The sequence below is a fragment of the Girardinichthys multiradiatus genome, chromosome 20 (assembly GCF_021462225.1).
Source record: "Girardinichthys multiradiatus isolate DD_20200921_A chromosome 20, DD_fGirMul_XY1, whole genome shotgun sequence".
Taxonomy (NCBI): Eukaryota; Metazoa; Chordata; class Actinopteri; order Cyprinodontiformes; family Goodeidae; genus Girardinichthys; species Girardinichthys multiradiatus.
In genome coordinates, this window is record NC_061812.1 from 19438144 (window position 1) to 19462240 (window position 24097).

At 38.7% G+C, this 24097-nt stretch overlaps 1 protein-coding gene across 5 annotated transcripts in view; it reads left to right on the forward strand.

Annotated features, from left to right (window-relative positions):
• znf362a (zinc finger protein 362a) overlaps positions 1 to 22709 on the forward strand; it is a 49783-nt gene extending 27074 nt beyond the window's left edge. For 3 of the 5 annotated variants that reach the window (XM_047347772.1, XM_047347773.1, XM_047347774.1), the window contains 8 exons: positions 456 to 519; positions 3144 to 3384; positions 3502 to 3627; positions 8144 to 8465; positions 10333 to 10557; positions 11923 to 12001; positions 18413 to 18571; positions 18658 to 22709. In XM_047347772.1, the coding sequence (XP_047203728.1) occupies positions 456 to 519; positions 3144 to 3384; positions 3502 to 3627; positions 8144 to 8465; positions 10333 to 10557; positions 11923 to 12001; positions 18413 to 18571; positions 18658 to 18777 (1336 nt within the window). In that variant the 3' untranslated portion in view covers positions 18778 to 22709. The remainder of the gene's footprint in view (positions 1 to 455; positions 520 to 3143; positions 3385 to 3501; positions 3628 to 8143; positions 8466 to 10332; positions 10558 to 11922; positions 12002 to 18412; positions 18572 to 18657) is intronic. The other 2 variants (XR_007035435.1, XM_047347775.1) reach the window with 2 other exon arrangements.
• The last annotated feature ends 1388 nt before the right edge of the window (positions 22710 to 24097 follow it).

Below are 24097 nucleotides of genomic sequence, written 5' to 3' on the forward strand. Positions count from 1 at the left end.
TTAACTCACCCTGCTGGCTCACAAACACCCCCCCCCCCTGCTAGCAGTTTAACATGTCAGGCTAAAAGAAATTCGAGGATGCAGCGTTGGGTCAAACAGGACCAATTATGCATGACATCTTTGAAAATATGCTATCACAAGACCGATTATTGCTTCAGTCAGCTATTGCATGCGTGGAGGGCTACTGACACGGTTTTTAACCACATTAACAACAGAGCCACACAGAAGTATACAGGTCACTGAGTTAAAGGAACATCCGAATAAGCAGGAGTCATCAAACAAGACGTACCTAACGGAAAACACACACCATTTAACACATAGCAAGCCCAAACACTTAGAAATCATTGCCTGACAGCGGTGGCTCCAAAACTTGCATGATGTTTCCTGGTTAACACTTTACAGAGGGACTATATCTGATGTTGCCCTTTTTATAATCCTCTGTGTATTTCGTTTAGGATGGCTGAACCACGTTTTAACAATCCCTACTTTTGGCCTCCTCCTCCTTCTATGCCTGGCCAGGTGAGATTCACTCTTCACAGTTAAAAACTTGTTAGTCTTTTAGAGAGTTTAGTGAAAAAAAAATGTAAACATGCTGTCCAGCTCTGTGTGTACTTATGATGACCGTAAATTTTATCAGAAACAATAGAGTTTCTGATACTAACGTCTGATAATTATAGGGATATAGCAATGCTTATTATTATAAACAGATAATTTTGACCAAAATATAATCAAATAGCAATTGAGAAGCTTGCTATCCATTTCTCTGGCTTTTACCAACTAGCTCATCTTAGTTTGGCTTGATTTTAGTTTAAAACAAATGACTCTGAGTCCCAAAGTTAAAAAAATTATATTTTCCATTGTGAAAGACCAAAACACGTCACATCTTCCTAGCTTGCGCTGTAAAGATAACACTTCTAATGATGGTGAATAATAGTTTTATGTGATAAAGGATTTGACCTTCCTTAGTTTAGAGAGATAGTTTGCATATTTTCCATTGAGATTTTTAGTTGTTCCCATACCTGTAGAAGGGAGATTTCTTATTTCAAGGTGTTTGTAGAAAAATTAAGAAGTCCTCAGTGTGAGAGTAGGCTAACAGCTTTTCACATGGGTCACCCCTATGTTTTAGCTGAGTTTAGAAATTTAAAACAACTCAAACTGGAAAATGTCATATCCGTAGGACACAACTTCCCCATGTTTACAGTAGACAGTTGTTTGGATTTCTTAGCTAAACTAATACAGAATGCATGGGGTGTAGCTGTATCATTCTGTAAGATCAGCTGATAGTGAGTCCCCTGAGTTAAACAACTGAGAGACCTGGAAAAGCACAGGATTCAATAATCTTTATGCTAATTGGCAGCTTGTGGCAAAATCAAACAGTTTTGTCCAATTTCGACTGGTTTAGGTTTAATTCACTCCACTGTCCACTCAGCCTATGTGATGTAAAGGTCGTCTGTACCTAGCGACAAGGGCCTTCTCCAGACATGGTTTCCAAAGTTGGTCAGGGGACTATTTGGGGTCACAAATCAACAAGTTTAGGGTCTTGAGATCCTCTTAAGACAATTTCACAAGATTAATTAACAAAATAACTCGATTGATTAGTAAGCATTTTACTCTTTAAAAAGCATGATATACTTCTAATAAAAATCTTAAAATCATTAAAAGCTACAGGTATTACAAGTTAGAGTGGAGAAGGGTATTTCCTTCCACGCTGGGGGATAATAACTACGTTGTAAGTTGTGCTTCAAAATGCAAAGAAGAAACAGGAGGAAGAAACAGAGTACCGGTAGTCAAATTGTGGAAAATGAACTTTAAACTCAGAAAGGATCAGTTGATCAAAAGTAAATCTCAGTAGTGAGTAGCCCCACCACTCATGTTGATCACTTCAAAAATGTAGTATGCTTGAGTGGCCTGTTTGCAATAGGCTGGTGTGAATCTTGCTTAAAGTGGTGGAGATGGCTTCATAAAGGGCATCAACAATCTGGGACTAATTTCGTTTTTTCTGAAACCTCCAATCCCATTCACCCCTAAAGGCTTTTAGTGGCATTTAAAATTGGGGTAACATGCAGAATGGTCCTAAAGATGGGAAACTATTGGAAGAAGGCCTTTCTCAGAAGAGTTTTGTAAAGTGCAATGTTGTCTTGTTAAAAGTCAGCAGCACACAAATGAGGACCTTCAGTCAAGATGGATACTCACCTAAACAGCATTTCTAGCATTGACATATCAGTCCAGCAAGAAGCTCCACTAAAGGAAAAAGCTCTTTAGATCGTGATCTGTGGTGCTTGGAAAACATCTCCAGTGGGATCTTCATATATCATTGGAGGTTATCAGGTTCATTTAGAATATTTTTTAAATGACACTTTCTTCTACATTTTAAAGTCTAGCAGGACACATTTGTGGGATGGGAGGATCTGTGGCCTTTGAAGATGTTTTCTGTTTTTTAAGCCCTTCTCTCACTGATGCTGTCTTGTGGTCATTGCACTGGAATCAGCATCAGTAAGAACAAAGTAGTTCATAATGACTACCCTTAGACAGATTCTGACCTCTTAAAGGTTAAAAGTCTGAAATTTCTGTTTGGTTGATTTTTGTTAATTGAATGCATATTAAAATAATTTCCCAAATCCATTTGTTTGGCCTCATCCTGTTTTTTTTTGTTTTTCCATTTTGAAGCTCAACCTAAACAGCAAATTTATTGGATCTCATTCGGCTCGTGCTATAATCACATAAAAGTTCCCCTTTCACAAATGACAGACCTGACTTTGGTTGAAAAAGTTGAATGATAAAAGTTCAAATGTATTTCTCAAAGAGTCATTGGTTGCAAACTTAATCCAGTCCTCAAGGGATCTTCTCTAGATTCATTTTATTCAAGAAAAATAAAAGACACTTTTATCTCTTCTATGTTCTAAAAGTCTTTAAAAGTATATAAAAATGTGCCTCTTATGGACAAATTCAAAAGTAGGTGTTTCTTTGTATTAAGAGGTCTCAAACAAAAAGAATAAAACTAACCAGGCATTCCTTCAACATCTCGAGCCGTGGCTGCAGTGTCAGATATTAACCAATAGAGGGAACCATTGCCCCATAAAGTGTCACTGACTGAACTGATGATGGCTGTTCTCCTGTCACTAATGTTGGTTTCTGGCTGTCAGCTGGATAACCTAGTCTTGATCAATAAAATCAAGGAGCAGCTCATGGCGGAGAAGATCCGGCCACCACAACTACCCGCTGCTTCGGCCGCCTCCCAGCAGCCTCTGCTGTCTCCCTCCTGCCAGGCCGATGGCAGCCAACATGGGATGTCCAAAGCTCAGCAGGGGTCAGGGCTGCACAGTCCAAGCCCCTCTCAGCCTGATATAGCCCTGCATGCCCGCCCTGCCTCGAGCTCTGTCACAGGTACTCCAGCTGCCTCCACAGACAGGAGTTAAAATGAGTCAAAATTATAAGAATAAGACACACCGACACACACATTTAGGTATGGATAGTCAGATGTATGTTTTTGTTCTTAACTAGGTCGTATTCTGGGAGATGTGAACTTGAATTTGGATGACAAGGCAGCTCTGAAAACCCGGGGGCTTTGGGAGGACTGGCACCTACGTCAGCTCATAGACCATCCCTCCAGAACAAACCATGTCTCAGGTGAGCAAACAAGGCCCAGTATGCGGTGCAAACAGAAAAAAACTAACTTTTTATGTCTCTCACTTCCACAGGATGTGTGTTGATTACCATTAGATAACCTCTCCACATTTAATTTTTCTTGTTCTTCTTGACTTGCTTTTATTTACAGTATTGGTGACATGTGATCTCTTGGTAAACATCCCTGTTTTGTAAGAACCGTTCATAAATATCCATTCTTAATTAACTGTAGATTAAACCAGGCGTGTTCAGGTTAATCTGACTGATCTAAGTCTTACAGGGTTCCTATGCAGTCTGGAAAAATGTAGAAATGTATAGAATTTGTATAATATGTATAGTATTTTCCAGGTCTGGAGAAGTATGGAAAAAGCAAATAAGAGTTTTTTGTTTTTCCAGCCTTTTTTGCTCTCTGTGTCTTAAACATGTGTCCTCCCTTCTTGTGTCCTTGCTTTTTTCTTATATCCTTCCTCATATACTTTGTTGTCTTTCCTTCATTTCTTACCTTCTTGTGTGTATCCTTTCTTCTTTCCTTGCTTTGTCAAGCCCATCCTTCTGTCCTGTACTCTGACTAAACGAACTGCAATGCTCTAACTGTTTCATTTATATTTGAGAGCACTGCCTCATGTGCAGTTAGAACAGGTTTGTGTTGTTTCAATTCAATTCAATTCAATTCAAAAATACTTTAATAATCCCAAAGGGAAATTAAATGTTGTTGTAGCTCATATTATGAAGGTTTCCTCAAAGAGCCGTTGTAGATGCTGATGGCTGTGGGCAGGAAGGATCTCCTGTAGCGCTCCGGCTTACAGCAGATCTGAAGAAGCCTCTGACTGAAGACACTCTGTTGTTGTAGGACAGTCTCATGAAGAGGATGCTCAGGGTTCTCCATAATGTTCTTCATTTTATGAAGAATCTGTCTTTCCACAATGATCTCCAGAGGTTCCAGAGGAGTCCCCAGAACAGAACCAGCCTTCTTTATCAGCTTGTTGAGCTTTTTTAAGTCCCTGGCTCTGATGCTGCTTCCCCAGCAGATGATGGTAGAAGAGATCACACTTTCCACAACAGACTTATAGAAGATCTGCAGCATCTTGCTGCAAACACCAAAGGATCTAAGCTTCCTCAAGAAGTACAGTCTGGTCTGTCCCTTCTTGTAGATGGCTTCACAATTGCATCTCCACTCTAGTCTGTTGTCCAGGTGAACACCGAGGTATTTATACTCCTCCACCACCTCCACTTCTTCTCCCATGATAGAAATAGTTTTTGACTTATTCCTGTTTCTCTTAAAATCTACAATCATCTCCTTTGTTTTAGTCACGTTCAAGATGAGGTGATTGTTTCCACACCATGCCACAAAGTGGTCCACCACCTTCCTGTACTTAGCTTCTTGTCCATCTCTGATCCACCCCACGACTGCAGAATCATCCGAGTATTTCTGCAGATGACAGGAGTCTGTCTTGTACTGGAAGTCTGAGGTGTACAGAGTGAAAAGGAATGGTGAGAGTACAGTCCCCTGTGGTGCTCCTGTGCTGCTGACTACCTGGTTAGACTCACAACCCTTCAGTCTCACCAACTGTGGTCTGTTTGTCAGGTAGTCTTTGATCCAGGGGATTGTTGAGGCCTCCACCTGAGTCTTCTGGAGTTTCTGACAAAGCAAATCAGGTTGGATTGTATTAAATGCACTGGAGAAATCAAAGTACATGATCCTCAACGTGCTGCTGGCTTTGTCCAGATGACAGTGGGTTTGTTGAAGCAGGTGTATGATGGCATCTTCAACTTCAACTCCACAGCGATAAGCAAACTGAAGGGGATCCTGATGGTTTACTGTTTGCTTACTCAGGTGGGCCAACAGGAGTCTCTCTCTAGGACCTTCATGATGTGGGAAGTCAGGGTAACAGGTCTATAGTCATTGAGGACTGATGGGTGAGTTTTCTTTGGTACCGGAACAAGACAGGAGGTCTTCCACAACCCTGGAACCTTCTTCTGGGCCAGGCTAAGGTTGAAGAGGTGCTGCAGAATCCAGAGCTGCTCTGCCCTTCAGGACTCTAGGGCTGACATGATCTGGACCTGCAGCCTTATTCCAATTCAGTCTCTCCAGTTGCATCTTCACTTGACTTCTTGAGACACACAGGTGGAAGGGGGAAGCAAAGGAAGCATCAGCATCTTCTGATATGGTTGATGGCAAACATGTAGAAGGGTCTAGGGCTGAGGTGGAAGATAAAAAATGTGAGGTGTTACTGGACAGCTGTGGGTGCTGTGGGTCAAAGGAGGGTGGAATGTCTGTTTGGCTGTGAGCAGGAGAGGAGGATGCGAAGCTTGTTTCTGAACTGAACCTATTGAAGAATGTGTTCAGTTCATTGGCTCTGTCCAGACCTCCATCGGTCTGATCATCCTTCTGCTTGAAGCCTGTGATCTTCTTCATCCCTGTCCACACATCTCTGATATTGTTTTGCTGGAGCTTGCTCTCCAGCTTCTTCTTGTACACCTCCTTGCTGTCTCTTATCTTGACTTTAAGTTGCTTCTGTATAATCCTCAATAATTCTCTGTCTCCCTCTCTGAAGGCTCTTTTTTTCTTGTTGAGCAGGTCCTTCAGGTCACTGGTGATCCAAGGTTTGTTATTGGGGAAGCATCTCACGGTTCTGGTGGGGATGATGTTATCTACACAGAAGTTTATATAGTCGGTTACACACTCAGTCATGGCATTGATGTCCTCTCCATGTGGCTGACACAGTGCGTCCCAGTCTGTAGCCTCAAAGCAACCTTGCAGAGCTTCTTCAGCTTCCTGTGACCATTTTCTCACAGTCCTCTTTATTACAAGTTGCCTCTGAACAAGGGGCTTATATTTCGAGCTGAGGAAAACAAGATTGTGATCTGATTTGCTTAGAGGAGGTCTTGCTGTAGAGATGTATGAGTCCTTGACATTTGCATAAAACAAATCCAATGTTTTGTTTTCTCTGGTAGAGCAGCTGACAAACTGTTGAAATGTTGGAAGTGTAGCAGAGAGTGAAGCATGGTTAAAATCACCAGAAATTGCCACAAAAGCATTGGGGTTTTGTGTCTGTAGCTTAGCAACAACTGAGCTGATGGCATCACATGCAGTGTCGGCAACAGCGGAAGGTGGAATGTAAACTGTTGCCAAAATAACACTGGTAAACTCTCTGGGTAAATAATATGGACGAAAACTTACTGCCAACAGTTTAATATCTGGACTGCAGAGATGACACTTCACAGTTACATGTCCTGGATTACACCATCTGTTGTTCACAAGTACTGCCAGTCCACCTCCTTTACATTTGCCGCTCCTCTTTAAATCTCAGTCTGCTCGTATGGTTAAAAAGCCCGGCAGAGAGACGCTGGAGTCAGGGATATGATCCTGCAGCCATGTCTCAGTAAAACACATAATAATGCATGCCCGGTACTCTGGCTGGGTCCTTTGTAGGGCTTGGAGTTCATCCAACTTGTTTCCCAACGATCTCACATTGCCCATCATAATCGACGGAAGAGATGGTTTGAACTTCCTCCTTCTCTCTCTTCTCTTAGCTCCTGCTCTGCATCCACGGCGTCTCCTTTTCAACTCATCAGGGATTTGGGGTTGTAGTTGAAGTATTATTTGAGCTTTTGAGATATTAATCAGCTGCTCCCGGTTGTAAGAAACGACCCCGTTGCCATGGCAATGTAACATAACAAATGTCCAAAAATAGAAAGTATTAGGAAAAATCCTCCAAGCATCCGACACCGGAGTGGACAGTCGTCCAAAAAAAATCAACTGTATCCACCACAAGAGGAATAGTTCCCAAAAAAGAATAAATCTGAATCAAAAGTAACAGAGCTACTCCAACCTGCTGCCACCTTGAGCGGCGCAATTCTAGATTGACAAAAATAAAATAAAATTGGAACATTGAAGGTGTATTGTGGCATACCTAATAACACCTGACAGTGTCAGGTATAAAAAAGTAATCAGTATCAGCCAAAATCGGAATCGGCAGGTCAGGCTTTTTAAAGATTAGTAATCAGCGATCGGCCAGAAAACTGCAATTGGTGCACGCCCTAATTTACAGTCAACTACAGTATTTTGTATTTTCTGGAACAGAAAGGAACAGGGACTCTGTAAAGCTGAGTCTGGAAAAGTATGGACTTTTCAGATAAAAAACATGTAGGACCCTGGTCTGGTCTTTTCATAAATCAAAACACATCTATGATTTTATTGCAGACTTTCTAATTTTGAACCACAGTATTTGATAGTATAATTCATTCTTTGTCCAAAATTTGTGTTGGTGTAACCTGATTGCAAAATAAAATAAATGTGTTAACAAAATGTAAAAATTTGTGAAGTTTCTTTTGGGCTCTGGACTCCTTGCTTAGTAATTTTCTGCCCAGTTATTGTGTGTAACTGTAAAGTGTAGGCTTAAATAATAAAGACCTTAAGACAAGTAAGCCTTAATAAAGGGAGAATCTTTCAGCATAACAACTTTGAATAATGATCTTATTTCAGTAATGTTGTCATCTTCCTTGTTGTGCCTGTCAGGTGTTGCATTGGCATCCAGAACCGGGAACCTCAGCACTTCAGAGATCATAACCCCCACAACACCCACCTCAAGCAGCCACAGTCGACTAGGTGGAGCCCCTACCCCTCACCTCATCTCAGGATTAGCTGGCAGCCACGGGATCGAGCCAGGGAAAACCAACGGGGGTTTTGTTGGACTCCTCGGTCCTCCTCCAAAGCAGGAACGAGGGCGCAAGAAGATCAAGGCAGAGAACGGGTCGTCACTTTTGGTGGTGCCATACCCGATCCTGGCCTCTGATCAGTCCTGCGTCACCATTACTGCAAAAGAAGGAAAAACTTACAGGTGAGAAAACACACTTTTATTTTTTTCATTTTTGTTTCAAACTAAGAATGAAAATGTAATGCTGACAATGCAGCTTCGATTCTTTGGGTTTTCAGATAGTTAGGAGCTCAGAGTAAAGTTGAATGCAGCTGTTGTATTATAGTGACTGGCAACAGAGTATCACTAAAAATAGGATTGTCAGAATATTTGTCCCACAAAACTCACAGATGCACTTAAAAAGATTGAAAAAATACAATGAATACATTTTCAATCAAAATGTATTGAATAAAGATTTCATGAAGATTAATTTTGCAGTTTTATTTAACATCAGCAAGCTAATACATACAGCCTGGAGGGATTATTGAGAAGTTTGAGACTGAGGTCAAGACAAGTGTGTAAAACAGTCTGATGCAGTCAATTTAAGCTCTGATTTACAAAAATATCATGCACAAATAACTTGTTCATGTTTTTTTATTTATTTTCATCTGCCAGCAGAGTAACATCATATTTAATGGTCTTGTAATGTATCCCCCCCCGCTCCCAACCCATACATGCAGTACGCACTTAGAGGGGCGTAGGGTATAGTGTGGGTATTTGGACAGGGTCTAAATCTAGGGTTACAGTATATATGCGGCGCTGAGTGAGACAACCGGAGGCGAAGTGAGCAGCATGGAGCAGTAGCAGCAGCAGACACAAGGGATGATTCAAGATCTGAAGACAGTACCTGGTGTATCATTTTTTTAAACTTTATATTAGAAACTTTGGAGAAACATTTATTGAAGTGTATTTTATGCGCTTGTTATTTATCTTATTTTAATAATAATAACTTCATATTATTATTATTAGTAAAATAATGATCTCAGATTTTTAATTATTAACAATAACTGCAGATATCTAAATGTACTTTTGTGACAAGTGTTCTTACCTGCTGAGGCTTGATCAGCAGCAACAACCTTTGGCGATCTTTTCCCATCAGATGCTCTGAACAGTGTGGCTATAGACTCTGCTTCATCATTCTCCTTCATCTGGAGATACCTGACCTCTGACATCATTTTTCTTGTGAATTCAGAGGTTTCTTGTTTTAAGGAGTTTGCCCAGAAGTCCTCCAATCACCACTGGCTGTGCTTGGTGGGACCAGCCCATCTGTTCCTCGTCAGTTTTCCAGCTCTGATCCTGACAGCTCTGATCCTCTTCCCTTCAGGAAAATAGTACGGCTGCTGTCGTAGTATTTCTGCCACCACCGGCAATGGACCGTTTCACCACATTAACGCTGTTTTTTTACGCAACTTAGCTTCTACCTGAACTGTTTATCATTGACTCTCACACAATGAATGACCGGAGGCACTATTTTGGACTTGCAAAATCATCGAAATATGCTTATTTTGTTTCACAATTGTCTGTTATCGTGTTTTTAAGCCTAATATAATGTCAATTACTGCCAAATTTCTTCAATATGAAGATGTTTTCTTTCAATTTCTGCATTGTGGGAAAAGTGTGTCACAGGCACTTTAAAAGTATCACTTTGCATTTCTTGCATCTAAATAGTATTAGTTTCACTTTCTGAATTTATTTCCTTTTTTTTTAATATCATAGTCTGATTTGAGATGCAGCTATGTGTTTGTCAGGTTAATTCCTTTATTGACTTTTAAAACCAGTTTCCTCTACATAATTTAGTACCTTCAAGTATTTTTATAGTAAAAAAAATAAGTTGCCATCTGGATTAGTGTTGGAAGTTCATCACCACACCCTAAATATTCAAATATCGTTCATTCCACTTGTTTGTTGTCGCTCCTAAATAAAAAATATTAACTAAAAGGGGCCTTATTATTGATTTAATTACTTCTGTATGCATCTTTCCTGATGCATGTCCACTATTTCCCTTTTCCAGGTGTAAAGTTTGTCCTCTGACCTTCTTCTCCAAGTCGGACATGCAAATTCACTCCAAAACACACACAGAGGCGAAAGCCCACAAGTGTCCTCACTGCACCAAGACCTTTGCGAACTCCTCGTACCTGGCCCAGCATCTGCGCATACATCTGGGCCTCAAGCCGTACCGCTGCTCCTACTGTGAAAGATGCTTCCGACAGCTCTCCCACCTGCAGCAGCACACCAGGTCTGACCTCTCGCATAGATACAGTTCATCTGCAACAGCTGGAGCTAGACCTGCACAATATGTTATATTTCAAGTGCAATGCATGCAAGCTCTGGATGGCAATAGCATATATCTGGCCTCTTGGGTGGTCATCCACTGCCCTCGATGCCCAAGCTCATAAAGAGTGGTCAGGGTATCATGACTGAAAGAGGAATCCCCAAAGAGTGGGTTAATTCTAATCAGTATCGTTATTGCAATATTCAGTAATAGTATAACAATTTCATGTTTTCCTGATATTGTGCAGCCCTGGTTTGATCATATTTTTAGTTTGCATGAGCTAAAGTTTAGTCAGTAAGGCAAAACTTTATGATTTAGTTTTATTAATAGCGCAGGTAAACTAACTATATTTACATTTGCAACATGACTATAGCAGTCTGAATAAATAGGTGTGTTCAAACTCAACCTTACTGTGAAGCTACTTTAGTTTTATAAGTGTAGTAATGTTTTCCTTTATAATCTGACTAGAAAATTTCTTAAAATTCCATTTCACAATCCAAAAGTTGTAAAATCCCGCCGTTTTCTTCATACTTTGCTGTCCGGTCCTTGTGCCTGACAGTATCGATTGGTTCTGCAGCATCTGCTTAAAAAAGAGGAGAGCGGATAAGTGAAAGACAGATCTCACTCATGTTCTAGGGATGTGTGAGCCACAAGCTGCTCAAAACTAAAGCCAGGATGCATGCAACAAATTATCAGAAAGTACTGAATTGAGTATTGCACTCACCAGCTCGGAAGCTGCACATGGGATGTATTTTGGAAGTGATAAGTTGCCTAAAAGTCTGAAATTCTGTAAACTTATGAGCATAACTGTACATATCTTTTACTGCAATTAACTTTTTTGACTTTGTAAAGATTGTACTGTAATGTAATTCAGTGTGTTAAGGTTGTTATATTAATCATCCATACTGTGCTGATATCTTCTAAAATATATCTCTTGTATTTATTGTACTTCTTCTGTGAAGTGTTGAGTTTTCTAAAATAAATCACAAGGGGCAAAGTACAAAGTCACAGTAAAATAGTCTGTTGGTCATCATAACTAGGAAAAGGAGCTCATAAGTCTCAATGAAGCATTTCAGTGGGGGTGTACTTATTTATTGTAAACAGGTGTTGATGCAACATACAAGAGCCAAGAAATGATCTCAATTAAATTCTGCAGTGGGTTCGATTAAGTTTTTGGTTGTTTTAGAGGAAACAAATAATATTTTTTGTAGTTTTGTATTTTTCAAAAGCAAAATAGGAAACTCCTTTCCTGGGTCTGTTTATCACTTAATATTTGAGGCTGTTTTTAGCCTTTTGTCCAACTTGTTTTTTGTGTTTTGTGTGTTTCAGAATCCACACAGGTGACCGGCCTTATAAATGCCTCCACCCAGGATGTGAGAAAGCTTTTACCCAGCTCTCTAATTTGCAGGTAAGCATGAGCTGTTTTCTACCTGTCCTTCTGTCTAACCAGCTGAGCCTTATCCAACAAGCAGAGTTAATGGTCTGGAAAAATACAGGGAGCATGAAGCTGGAGGTTTCTTAAAAAATGGCCCTTGTTTTATCTGATAGGATCGTTATGATTTCTCACACAGAACTTGTAACCTGTCCTCAAGGAGGTTGAGTTTAAGATGTCAAATTTCAAAAGTTTTCTAGTTAATTATAAACTTGGACTTTATTCATTTGTATTCATATATGTTGGGATTATGATTGATGATTAATTAATATTTATCAAGAACTATAGTTTAAAATCATAATTTGAGAAAATTTATTTCTTAACCAAAAATCCTTATTTATGAATTGAAACCAGAGATGTCCTCTGGTTCTGTAACTGTAGCCTAAAGCCCTTCATAATTACAACCGTTAAATACTCAGTAATAATTGATAACTATTACTAGATGTCACTGTTTAATCAACCGTTTCTACTGAAACGTGGGGAACTTTGACCTTATTTTGACTGACAAATCACTCTTACACAAAATAAACACAAACACTTTCTCTTTATCTACGTGACATTTATTAAATCAACAGCCTGATACAATCCGCTATCCGATTCAATAATCTTCACCTAACAAAATGGCCGAAAACGCCGGATGGCCTGGTAGTGTCCAGCAACATGCAAATGGTCCAATATTCAGCAAACAAGTGATCCAACATATTCAAGCAATGACTTTGAAACAACTCTTTGGTTCATTTGTTGTGTTACATGCAAAAAGAGAGCAGGTTATAGCTAAGAATAACAAATAAATTCATTTGCAAACAGAATTGTGCAGTGCAGAGTTGTTTCCAGAAAATGTTCTTTGTTTTTCTTGCTAAAATGTGTCATAACTGAATAGACACCATTTTTTAACTGGCTGATTACAACTTTACTTATTCAATGATGTTCGGGCTTGAAGCTCCAATGCTTATATTCATTTCATGGCGGAGAATGAGAAATACGTATTTAAAAATGCGTGAGGGGAAAAGGCAGCAAGTCAGACATGAATTCAGCCCAAAGTTGCCCAAGTGTGATACCATTACATTTAGAAAACGGAATAGCCACCTGATACGAAAGTCGTGTTTGCAAAGTCTTCATCTCAGATTTGAGCTCATAAGGTAAAAATGTATCTATGTTTTATCCAATGAGGAATAGGAAGTCAGGCAAAATGTCTCTGAGCAGTAATACGAGACCTAACAAACTGGCATCCTACAGAGGTATTTAAAAGCTAGCTGTCGTGAGCCTAGTCTAGTTGTAATTCACCACAGTGACAAATTACTGCTTGTGATCAAAACTGTAATTCGAAATACAAAAATTCTGTAAGCATTTAGATAAGCCTGGTGATTTTTGCTCCCATTTGAAATAGTATTCTTACTCTGTTGTGTACAGGCATGGATCATCAGCAAGTTCCTCCCAACAACCGTGTAACTATAATAGCTTACTTTATATTAGTGCAGCTATACAATAGTTGCACCAGTCTCGCTTTCCTCGTGTAAGATTTGACTTCTGAGAGTTTAACTGCACAACAGTGATGTAGCTGTCAAAACATTTTTCCAAGGACACCGTCTGATGTGAAACTCAAAATCTAGAATATCAGGCGTGGCGGTGGTGCAGGGGTAAAGCACGCAACCTATGCCCGGAGGCTACAGTCCTCGGCACAGCATTACAGGTCCGAGTCCCAGCTCGTTGACCTTTGCTGTATGTCTTCCCCTCTCTCTCTTCACCTCATTTCCCATCGGTCAACTTACAAAATAAAGGCCACTAGTGCCACTTAATAAAAAAAAAACTAAATCTAGAATTCCATTAATACTTTTCCCACATGTAACTTGTATCTAAAAATTCACTTAAAGCTAACCATAATACTACTCATAATAATAATTAAATAAAAAATGCTATGGCAGCCTGGTTGCAGATGTATGCATACCCATAAACAAATATTTTGTGGAAGCATCTTTTGATCTAATATCAGCATAGTCTTCTTTACTAGGAGTTTGTCACCTTCCCTCATCTTAAAGAGGAACTAAACCCCACATCAACTTTTTTTTCAGATAAACTTGGCCTTAAGGGTGCTATCTTTATTTACTGTGCTACTTTTTAAATTGCATGTTAATCGTGTTTAATTGGGCAATATTTGTCCTAAAACCATCTTAGTGCTGCCGTTTTGGGTTGAACGGTGGCTCCCACAGTTGAATTTTCCTATTGTTTCAAACTGCAAATGTATAGCTTGGTGTATGGCTACGTCACAGCCCCACGTTCGGGTATAAAACTATCACACTCAGACACGCCCCCGTAGCGAATCAGGAGGACAATTTGCACCTCCACTGCCGTGGCAGCACCAGCTTCGGGCATCGCCGACTCAGTGACTGAGCCTGCGGCTCAAACTGATAAGGCTCAGGCCCACTGAGCTTCATAAAGTATGGGGTAAGATAACTGCCCAAAAATGTATGCGTAGGTGTCTACATTTGTAAATGTAGGTAAATAAACATGAATAAATTTAAGATTTGTATTTGTGCTCTTTCAACTTATACATACATGTGACATCAAATCACATCATCTGTGAGAATATAAGTATGGAAGTTATGAATAAAAGTTACAAAATTACAACTTTGCAACAATACAAGTATGAATCACTCATTTCCGAGTACAAATCATAAATTTACAAGGAAGAATCTGTTACACTCCTTACCAACTGGTGGCGGTATAGTTTTATTGCCAAGTTCGTACATACAAACAAGGAATTTGACTCCGGTACACTTTGCTCTTTGGTTTTGTTTTTGTATTACAGAATATACATATTTACAATGTACAATATACACCTATATAATAAAATGGTGCATTTGCAACATCTGTATGCTGTTGTTTTGTACTCTATTGAATGTTCATCAGAGAAACAGGCTGGGGGAAACTGTCTGTGTGGCGGCTGGTTTTAGTGAACAGCGCACTGTTTCTTCCCCCAGGCTGTTTCTGTGGCGGCTGGTATATACACATATATAATACAAATATTATATATGCACCTGAAAGTTATTTGCCAACCTCTATTAAACAAGAAGAAGAAGAGAAGGCGGGTCCAGTGTCACTCCTGGCACAAGGGGAATAAAGTAATAATAAATAAATCTGTCCTTGTGGGTTTTAATGTGTTCATTCCTCTCTTTAAGTTACAGAGGGGAACAGAATATTTCAGCCCTCATAACATGGGAACAAATAAATTGTTGTAAGTTTTTCACTTTGTTTATTCCTCTCATCACGGACAATATGTGCCATAAAATTGGAGACATTTGCTCTTTATTTGCCAAAGTTACAGAGTGGAACAGAATATTTCAGATGGATGAAATATAAGGTCTTCCTGCCCCCTCCTAAATTCTCCAAATTCACAAGGATAGTTGTGTATGGTGTGAGGAATGAACGACCCAAAACATAAACTGATTGGTTAATCCCTGTCCACATTACAGTGTGTGAGCGTCAGGCGGAAATATTTTGTTCCCCTTTAATGTTCCTAAAATATTTTTTTCTCTTTTTAAAAGAGTGGAAATATATTCTCATACGTCACAGGGACAGTATGTTTGATAGAGGAATATTTAAAGTAAATAATAATAATAGTAAATAGTAAATAAATCTGCTAGAGCTGATTATTTTAGAAAAACACAACAACAGACATTGCTGATCAACAATTAGCTCCTAGAAATATATTTCATTAATCCAGTATTGAGTCATATTTTACATTACAACGTGAATAATATGCCTGCACTTGTCTTTTCAGAAAGCCAAATTTTTCCTTTCAAGCGGAGTGAGCTTCCATGCTTTTATATCTGTAATAAAAGATTATAATTAAACACGATGTGTTGGAAAACAGTGTTTGGTGGCTTACTGATATCCGTCAGTGTAAAGTGAACATGACCCAACATAAAAAAAAAAAAAAAAACATGACAGATCTTTGCAGGGGAACAGCCCAAGACCCATAGACATATATAAAGATCTATATAATATATACATGTCTATGACCCGCTTCGTCTTCTTCTTGTTTCATAAGGGTTGGCGAACAACTTTCAGGTGCATAACCGCCACCAGCTGGTAAGGAGTGTAACAGCTTTATCAGAGGTTTTAGATTCATACTTCCAAATTTGTGATTTGTACTTGTATTCTTGCGAAGTTGTATGCACCTTACTTGTATTCGTAACTTCGAAGCTTGTATTCTCACAAACATCCGATGTCGTATGTATGTATAAGTTGACAACAAGGCACAAATACAAAACCTAAATTTATTCATGTTTATTTACTTACATTTACAATTTTAGACACCTACGCATACGTTTTTTTGACAGTTATCTTAACCCACAGTAAAGCCTGTTAACCTCCAATGATGAGGGGATTGAAAAAATCCTTCAATTAAAAAGATCTTTCCATGGCGAAACTACCAGCGTCACTCTGCTCACTCTCCATGTATCAATATACCAAATTAAGCTAGCTGCCACTTTCCCTTGTCCTCAAAATTTTTCTGGGGGAAAGTTATTCTTTTACATGGGGTTTAGTTCCACCTTAACTTAGTATTAAATGAAATATCCAGCAGTAGTTTGGAATGGTCTGAAAAACATCACTGTCTACAGGAGACCACCACCAAACTCTGAGCAGAATCTTCTTCTAGGAGACTACCTTAACAGCTTCTACTGCAAGTTTGAAAAGCAGCCGTTCACACCTCCCACCAAGTCGTCCACATCTATCTCTGACCCAAAAGCTGCCCCTGCACCAACCAACCTTCTCTCCTCGGACCCCCTGCTTGGATTTTACATCTCAAAGGAACATGTAAATGCGTTGTTTCATTATTAGAACACCATGAAAGCTCCAAGACCAGACAATGTCTCCCCCTCATGCCTATGAACCTGCGCTGGCCACAATTTTAAATCAGATCTTCAACAACTCTCTGGAGTTATGTTGGGTTCTGTCGGAGTTGTCCTTCTAAACTCCTGCATGTTCGTTTATTTGGTTAAAGCATCTTAATTCTGCTTGAGAAAAAACTAAACTTAAATGTCTAAGAAAGCAAAACACGGACTAGAGGTTGAAGCTGATTCACCCGGCTGGGGAGAGTCAGGAACACTTCTGCTCTGCACGTTTTTTTATTGAACACACACATACCAGGGAATATACATTTTACATTTGTTGCGCAGCGCCTTATCAGTTTCTCACACATTCTTTTGCTGAAGGTCAGTTCTGAGGCATCTTCTATTGATGAAACTGACACATGCACTCACACCCTATAGTGCCTGTTTTTTCAAGTTCACAAATAATACATATTGTTCTGCACAGTTAACTTTCTAAGCGCTAGGGATAGGAGGGAAGATGCTGGCTAAGGTGGTGCAGTTAGCTGGAGATGCCTCGGTGGTCAGCTTAAGCAGGCAATTATAACCCCAAGTGTCATTCTTCAAATGCTCCACCATTATAGTAGTCCTCTAGAAATGCACCATAACTTGGATAAATGACTACAGACCTGTTGTCCTGACTTCTGTGTTCATGAAATCCTTTGAGAATCTGGTGTTGAAGAATCTAAAGGACTTCACAGGCCCCCTGCTGGACCCCCCTGCATTTGCCTACCAGGCAAACAGGTCGCCAGATGATGCAGTCAATTTGGGGCTACGCTTAATTCATTTTTATTTCACTTCTTATAGTCATATTTATATTTAAAAGGTCTACATTGCATCTCTACAGCCAGTATCTCTATATGGTGATATGCCTGAATTGCCAAGACTACTTTGAACAAAAACCTTAGTTCCATTTGAAAAAAAGTCTTCCCAGATCACGATGCTGCCACCACCATGTTAAACTGTGGGTATTGTGTAAATTGTTGTGTCCCCATAGGCTAATGATAAAAAGCCTGGGCTAACAGAGGGTTTAAGTCAGGGGTCTGCAACCTGCGGCTTTGGCACCACATGTAACTCTTTAGTCCCTTCAGAGTAACTCAATGAATAAAACTGGGGCCAAAAATGATAAAGAACTTGTTTTGAGTATGAAAGTAATTAAAAAGTCCAGTTTTAGCAGTTTTGACATTCTTTTATGCAATATCTGGTTAGCATTTCTACAACAGTCAGTATTTATAAAAATAGATTAAAAAAATTGATAAGCTATCTTAATTTCAAAAGTCATGCAGCTTTTGCAGCTTTAGACAAAACTTATTTAGCTCGACCGAGGGCAAAAAATGTCTCTCTTGATTGTAAAGGTTTCTGACCTCTGGTCAAAGTCATGAACACAGTTGTGGATTCCATTTTATTTGACTTGCTGTAGGTTTGTTGAACCAGCTGACTCAGAAAACCGATCTATCTTCAGCGTATCCTTTAACACACAAACTGACACCTAATCAATTTGCTTTCTTTTTAAAAGTCTCACCAGAGGCAGCACAACAAAGACAAACCCTTCAAATGCTCCAACTGTTTCCGTGCCTACTCAGACTCGGCCTCGCTGCAGATCCACCTCTCTGCACACGCCATCAAGAACACCAAGGCCTACTGCTGCAGCATGTGCGGCCGGGCATACACCTCAGTGAGTTGAAATGAAATGTAGAGTCTCCTTTTTAAATCTAAGTGATGCTGTAATGTGTGAATTTGTTGTCCTTCTATCTTCTCCAGGAGACGTACCTCATGAAGCACATGCCGAAACATGCTATGTTGGAACATGTTGTGTCCCATCATTCCCCACCGAACAGGACAGATTCTCCCACGATTCCCATTCGGATTTCCCTTATCTGAGCTCCACAGCCATCTCCTGCCCTCCCATCATGGACTCTTACTGCCATGATGGACCATTTATCTCAGAAATGGATTGCAGAAATCATTTGGGGGAGAGGTGCTCATCTGACCAGTGTATCCTTCTTCTCTGTCTTGCTAAAGAGAAAGTATTAACGGGATCATCCAAAGATGATTTCAGCACTTTCAGGCCTGAGATTGAAAGGCCCAAGATTTCATTTTTTTTATTGGACTTAAACAAGTATTGCTCCAGGCAGCTACTTAGAAAATCTTTATAAGCTTTGTGTTATACATATAACTTTGTCTTCTTTTATACACTGATTTAATTAACACCCCTTAAGTCATATATTATCATCAGGAATAGTCTTCCATTATCTACGGATTCAGACAGCCTCGCTGACACCCATGGTGTGTAAAATGCCTTAAATTAAATTCATATTTCATTAACGCAGCATAATTTCTCACAGAAAAATCCAACAATTAATTTGAGTACTAAAAAAATCATATAGTATGAAATATTCTATTGTATGAAATAAAAATATTCACTGTTGACAAAAAAATCTTTAAAATTAATTTATCTGAAACATATTATAAATTTATAAGTTACTTTTTTAAGTGGATCAAAACTGGTCAGAAAGGTTTATTAGTAATCCATGATTTTCTGGTCTCTTTGGATACAAATATGGTCTTAGACAAAAAAAAAAGCCTCATCTGACCTACTATCACAAAAGTAAATGTGAAGTTTGCTTAGCACAACTGGAACTTTAACTGGAACTATGACTTTTTGTCAAAGGAGAGTGAAATTAAGCCTTTCACCAACAAACACTCCAGTTGGGTTTGACATGAAACGCAGGATGATTATCTGGAAATTCACCTCATGTTAAGCATGGTGGAGGATGTATGATTTTTGGGGCTTGTATTTCTTTCAAAGGCTCTGGGGACTATCAGAGTGTGTTGTTTCGTGGACATTTTGAAATACCGGGAAATTTTCTACCAGAAAATGAAACATTGGGTCGTGATTCAACGATGATCCTGAACACAGGGCCCAACATGGGACTGACAAGACCATAAACTAATAAATCCTGTACAATCCACCTTTATTTATGAACTCTACAGCTGTAAACAATACATAAAACAATTTTAACATTACAAATGGCATTACACAGACTTGAAACATAGAATACAAGTAAAATAACTGAGATACAAATATATTTTAAAATCACATATAATCAGCCATGCGGTTAAAAACTAAAACAACTTAAATCAGCATCTCACATGATGTCAAAAGCAAAGGAGACTAGTTTTACAAAGTGAATTAAAAACACACTGTGATGGTATCTTTCTGGTGTGCAATGGTAAGTCATTCCACATTTTAGGGGAAGAGCAAAAGAAATCTCCCCTCTAAGCTTTCGTCATTTAATGATGATCCAGAACATAGGGAAAACAATATGGAAATTGTTCACTAGGCACAAAATCAACCTTCTTCCATGATCTTTTTAAACCTTCAGACCTAAATGCTGCAGAAAACCTGTGAGGTTAGTTGAAGAGATAAGAGTAAATAGGAAAAGAACCAGGAGTCTGGAAGATCCGGAGGGATTATGCTCCAACCTTGTGAAATATTCATTGGAAAGGACTAAGGGTTGTACAAAGTTTTTGACTGCAGGGATGATTGTGCCTCTGGTGATTTTGTTAAAAACAATCATTTCTTAACTTGGGCTGCCCAGTGGTAAGCGCCATTGCCTTGCAGCAAGAAGATCCAAGTTCGAATTCCAGCCTGGGCTCTTTTTGCATAGAGATTGTATGGTCTCCTGGAACATGCGTGGGTTCCCTCTGGGTACTCCAGCTTCCTTCCTCAGTCCAAAAACATGACTGTTTGGTTAATGGGTCTCCCTAATGATATGAGTGTGTGTGTGCATGGATGTTTGTCCTGTGTGCCCTGTGATGGACTGGTGACCTGTCCAGGGTGTACTCAATGACCGCTGGAAATAGCCCCCGTCCCCTATGACCCAGCAAGGATACGCGGGCAAAGACAATGGATGGAGTGGAGTTTTTCCCTGATTGATAAATGTCCCAAAATTAAAGGCTGGATTTTTCTAAATCTTTCAGTGTTAATTATTATACTGCAAAAAAACGTTAATTTATTTTAAGGTTTATTTACACATCTTTGAGATGGTTTGTCAACATAATTGTCTGTCTGTAAGTTAACCTAAAAATGTATACTAATGCATTCACTAAAAATGTGTCAGTATCTTCGGTTCCAGAGATGTCCACCTTGTTGCCAAGCTCAAAATCAGATGGAGATGTTTGATTAAACTCCATTTACTGATATCTGAAATAAAAACTGTTTATTTGCATCAATGCAATTTACAAATCAGATCAATAGAAGCGGTAGTGTTCAGTGGTTAAAGGCAGCACACATGATAACATCTAATTAATAAAACACTAACAAAACTGTGCTTTGATGGTCTCTTAAAGTCCTTTGTTCTCTCTTGATGCAGAAGTTAAAAACGGGGACCTGGGGTAATCCCAGATCACAAGTCGTGAGGTTTTCCTGGCAAAAGACCTTTCTTGTCCTGAACTCCTAAATCTGAAAGGCCTGTGCATATACCTATGTGACACATTTTAACACTGTGCTCAGGTTCAGAAACATGACTTTTGTTCTCCTATTTGCAATTTAAATGGATTTTATCAGTCTGATTTAAATTATTTAATATTTAAAAATAGTTTCCCAAAGGGCAATTACTGGACAAACTGTGACATACTGTTTTGTGTGGAAAATGTGGACAAAAAGGGAAGAGCAAATATTTATTGTAACCGGGCATCAGCCATGCTAAAGGAGAAAGTTCTCAGACACCATGACTTGTTTTCTGAACTCATACTGCACCCAAAATTCTAGTTGTATTCAGCTTTAGTTTTTCCCTGCAGCTGTGATCAGAGATGCATATAACACTTGGCGTCTTCTGAATAACCATTAAAGTTAATCTAATTTAGCATAAAACGGCTTTTTCTATGCATTCCTCTTATGGAAAGTGTTGGTTTCTGTGTTTTGTTTTTTTTTTGATTGAAGATTAGATGCAAACAGCTGCCCAGGTTTAATGTAGACTCTGTAGGGATATTTGGGAATTCTCTGATCAGTTTTTTTTTTTTCACAAAACAGTCCAGTGTTTGAATAATTTTCCCTGAATCATCTTTGGAAATCTTTACTGCATCCTTCATGATCATCTTCATTATTATCCTTCATGATCTTATTTACAATTAAATTGTCATTTTTGCCAAAGTCACATTTAATTATTGGTCATTTATTTTTGTTTTAGATTATGAGTGTTTTATGTGCTATGATTAGGTGCATGGGCTGTATCCATAAATATCTTTAACATTAGGGTCATGTTTTAGTTTGTTAAAGTATGTCAAAAGGTCTACAATTTCCAGGCGGCGGACTTGTTTTTCAGCGACTGGTTTTGCAGTGTTAATAACTTAGCTACACCAAAATGCCAAATAATCCCTCTTCTCTCCTGAACCTAAATTATGACAAAGAATATTACAGGTATTGGATTAAATAAATGGATCAAAAATGTGTTTCCTAAAATATTTGATCTTCATTATTCTTGACAAATTAGTGTATCTGTTGGATTATGAGTGTTGATCACTAATCTACAAGAATCCATGATCATTGCACTTTTGCCATGCACATATATTATATGGACCAGTTAAACATTGTCACCATCTTTATCAAGGTTAATGAGACATCACAGTTTGCAGCTGCATTCTGAGGTGAAAGTTTTCCAGTGATTTACAAATGCACACTTTATTTTAATATATTTAAGGCCTTAACTTTGTGTAAAACCCTTGAGTTCATTTGTAATCAACTTAACATTTGCCATTTATGTCAGAGCATGATAAATACTGTAAATAAACAACTAACCGTCAAAGCATTTCACAATAAAAATATTGTGTCAGTTTTTTATTAGTTGCTAGTTTTATTAGTTCTTTTATCAGACGCTGTCCGATACATACATACATAGATAGATAGATAGATAGATAGATAGATAGATAGATAGATAGATAGATAGATAGATAGATAGATAGATAGATAGATAGATAGATAGATAGATAGATCTGTCTGATGTCCCAGGCCAATTCCTCTCCTTATAAAGAAACATTATCCACACCTAATGTGGGATTTCTAAATTAAAGCAATACCAATATGGCAATATCTCCTAATCTTTTAGTGTAATCATAACGCTGTTAAAAGAAAATTGTAGCTTTATTAAGTAAAACTACATCATAAGTTTCATCCGGATTAAACTTATAGAGTGACATTTAGATAAACTGATTTGTTAAGCAGGATAAAAGTCTTGAAGGACAATTCACTTGAAAAAGATGATGAATAATATTGGTCATATTTACCAGGCTTTATTTCTGAAAAATGTATAGCTGAATACTTTCAAGAAATATCATTAGAAATGTTTAAAGATGAAAATTTAACATTGTAGTTCTTGAAATATGTTTCCTCTGGTTAGATTGGGAATGCAGTTTGTAACAGAGGCATGTTTTTATTTTGAAAGCGAGTTTTACTACTTTAGCAAACTGAAGGATTCTCTCAGTTAGAAATAACAGGACAGTGAAATACTTAGGAAACATTTTATATTTCCGAGCAAAAAAACCCAACATGTTTTAAGTATATTTGGGTGGTAATAAATATGAAAAAATAAAAGGGCTAGGAAAAGTAAAACAGCAAATAATTAACCAGTATTAAATAAACAAAGCAAATATATAGAACTCAAGAAAGAAGTATGATTTGAAATTTGGTGGTTTACATAAAAAATAAGTGTAACAGCAAAAAGATAAATTACAATTCAACCTGGAAAGACTCACAAAGAGAAGACAGGGATGCAATTAGAAAAGTTTATTAGTTAATGTTTATATCTTTGGCGCTCGGACCACAGTGGAAGACTTGAATGCTGAGAATGATATGCGCTTGAATGAACATCTTAGGGTTAGATTTAAAGATGTCTTCCCCCCTGGTATCTAATCCTAGTGGTGGCGTGGAGGCCTGAGGAGATTTGGAAAGAGTTTGGAAGCCAAATGGTGGAGATGGGGTGGAGGAGGGTCAAAATTCAGCTGCAAAACGGAGGCTTCCATGGATGAAGATATTTTAAAGCGGAGCCTTGAAGGATGATTGGCCGGGGAGAAATACAGACTTGACGCTGTTTGGTGGAGCAGAGTCGCATGGAGGAGTAATTAGACAAAGCTGGAGGTGATGGTGAGTTTTCCACGCTGAACTTTTGTTTAAACTCCATTAGTTAAAGTGGAACTAAACCTA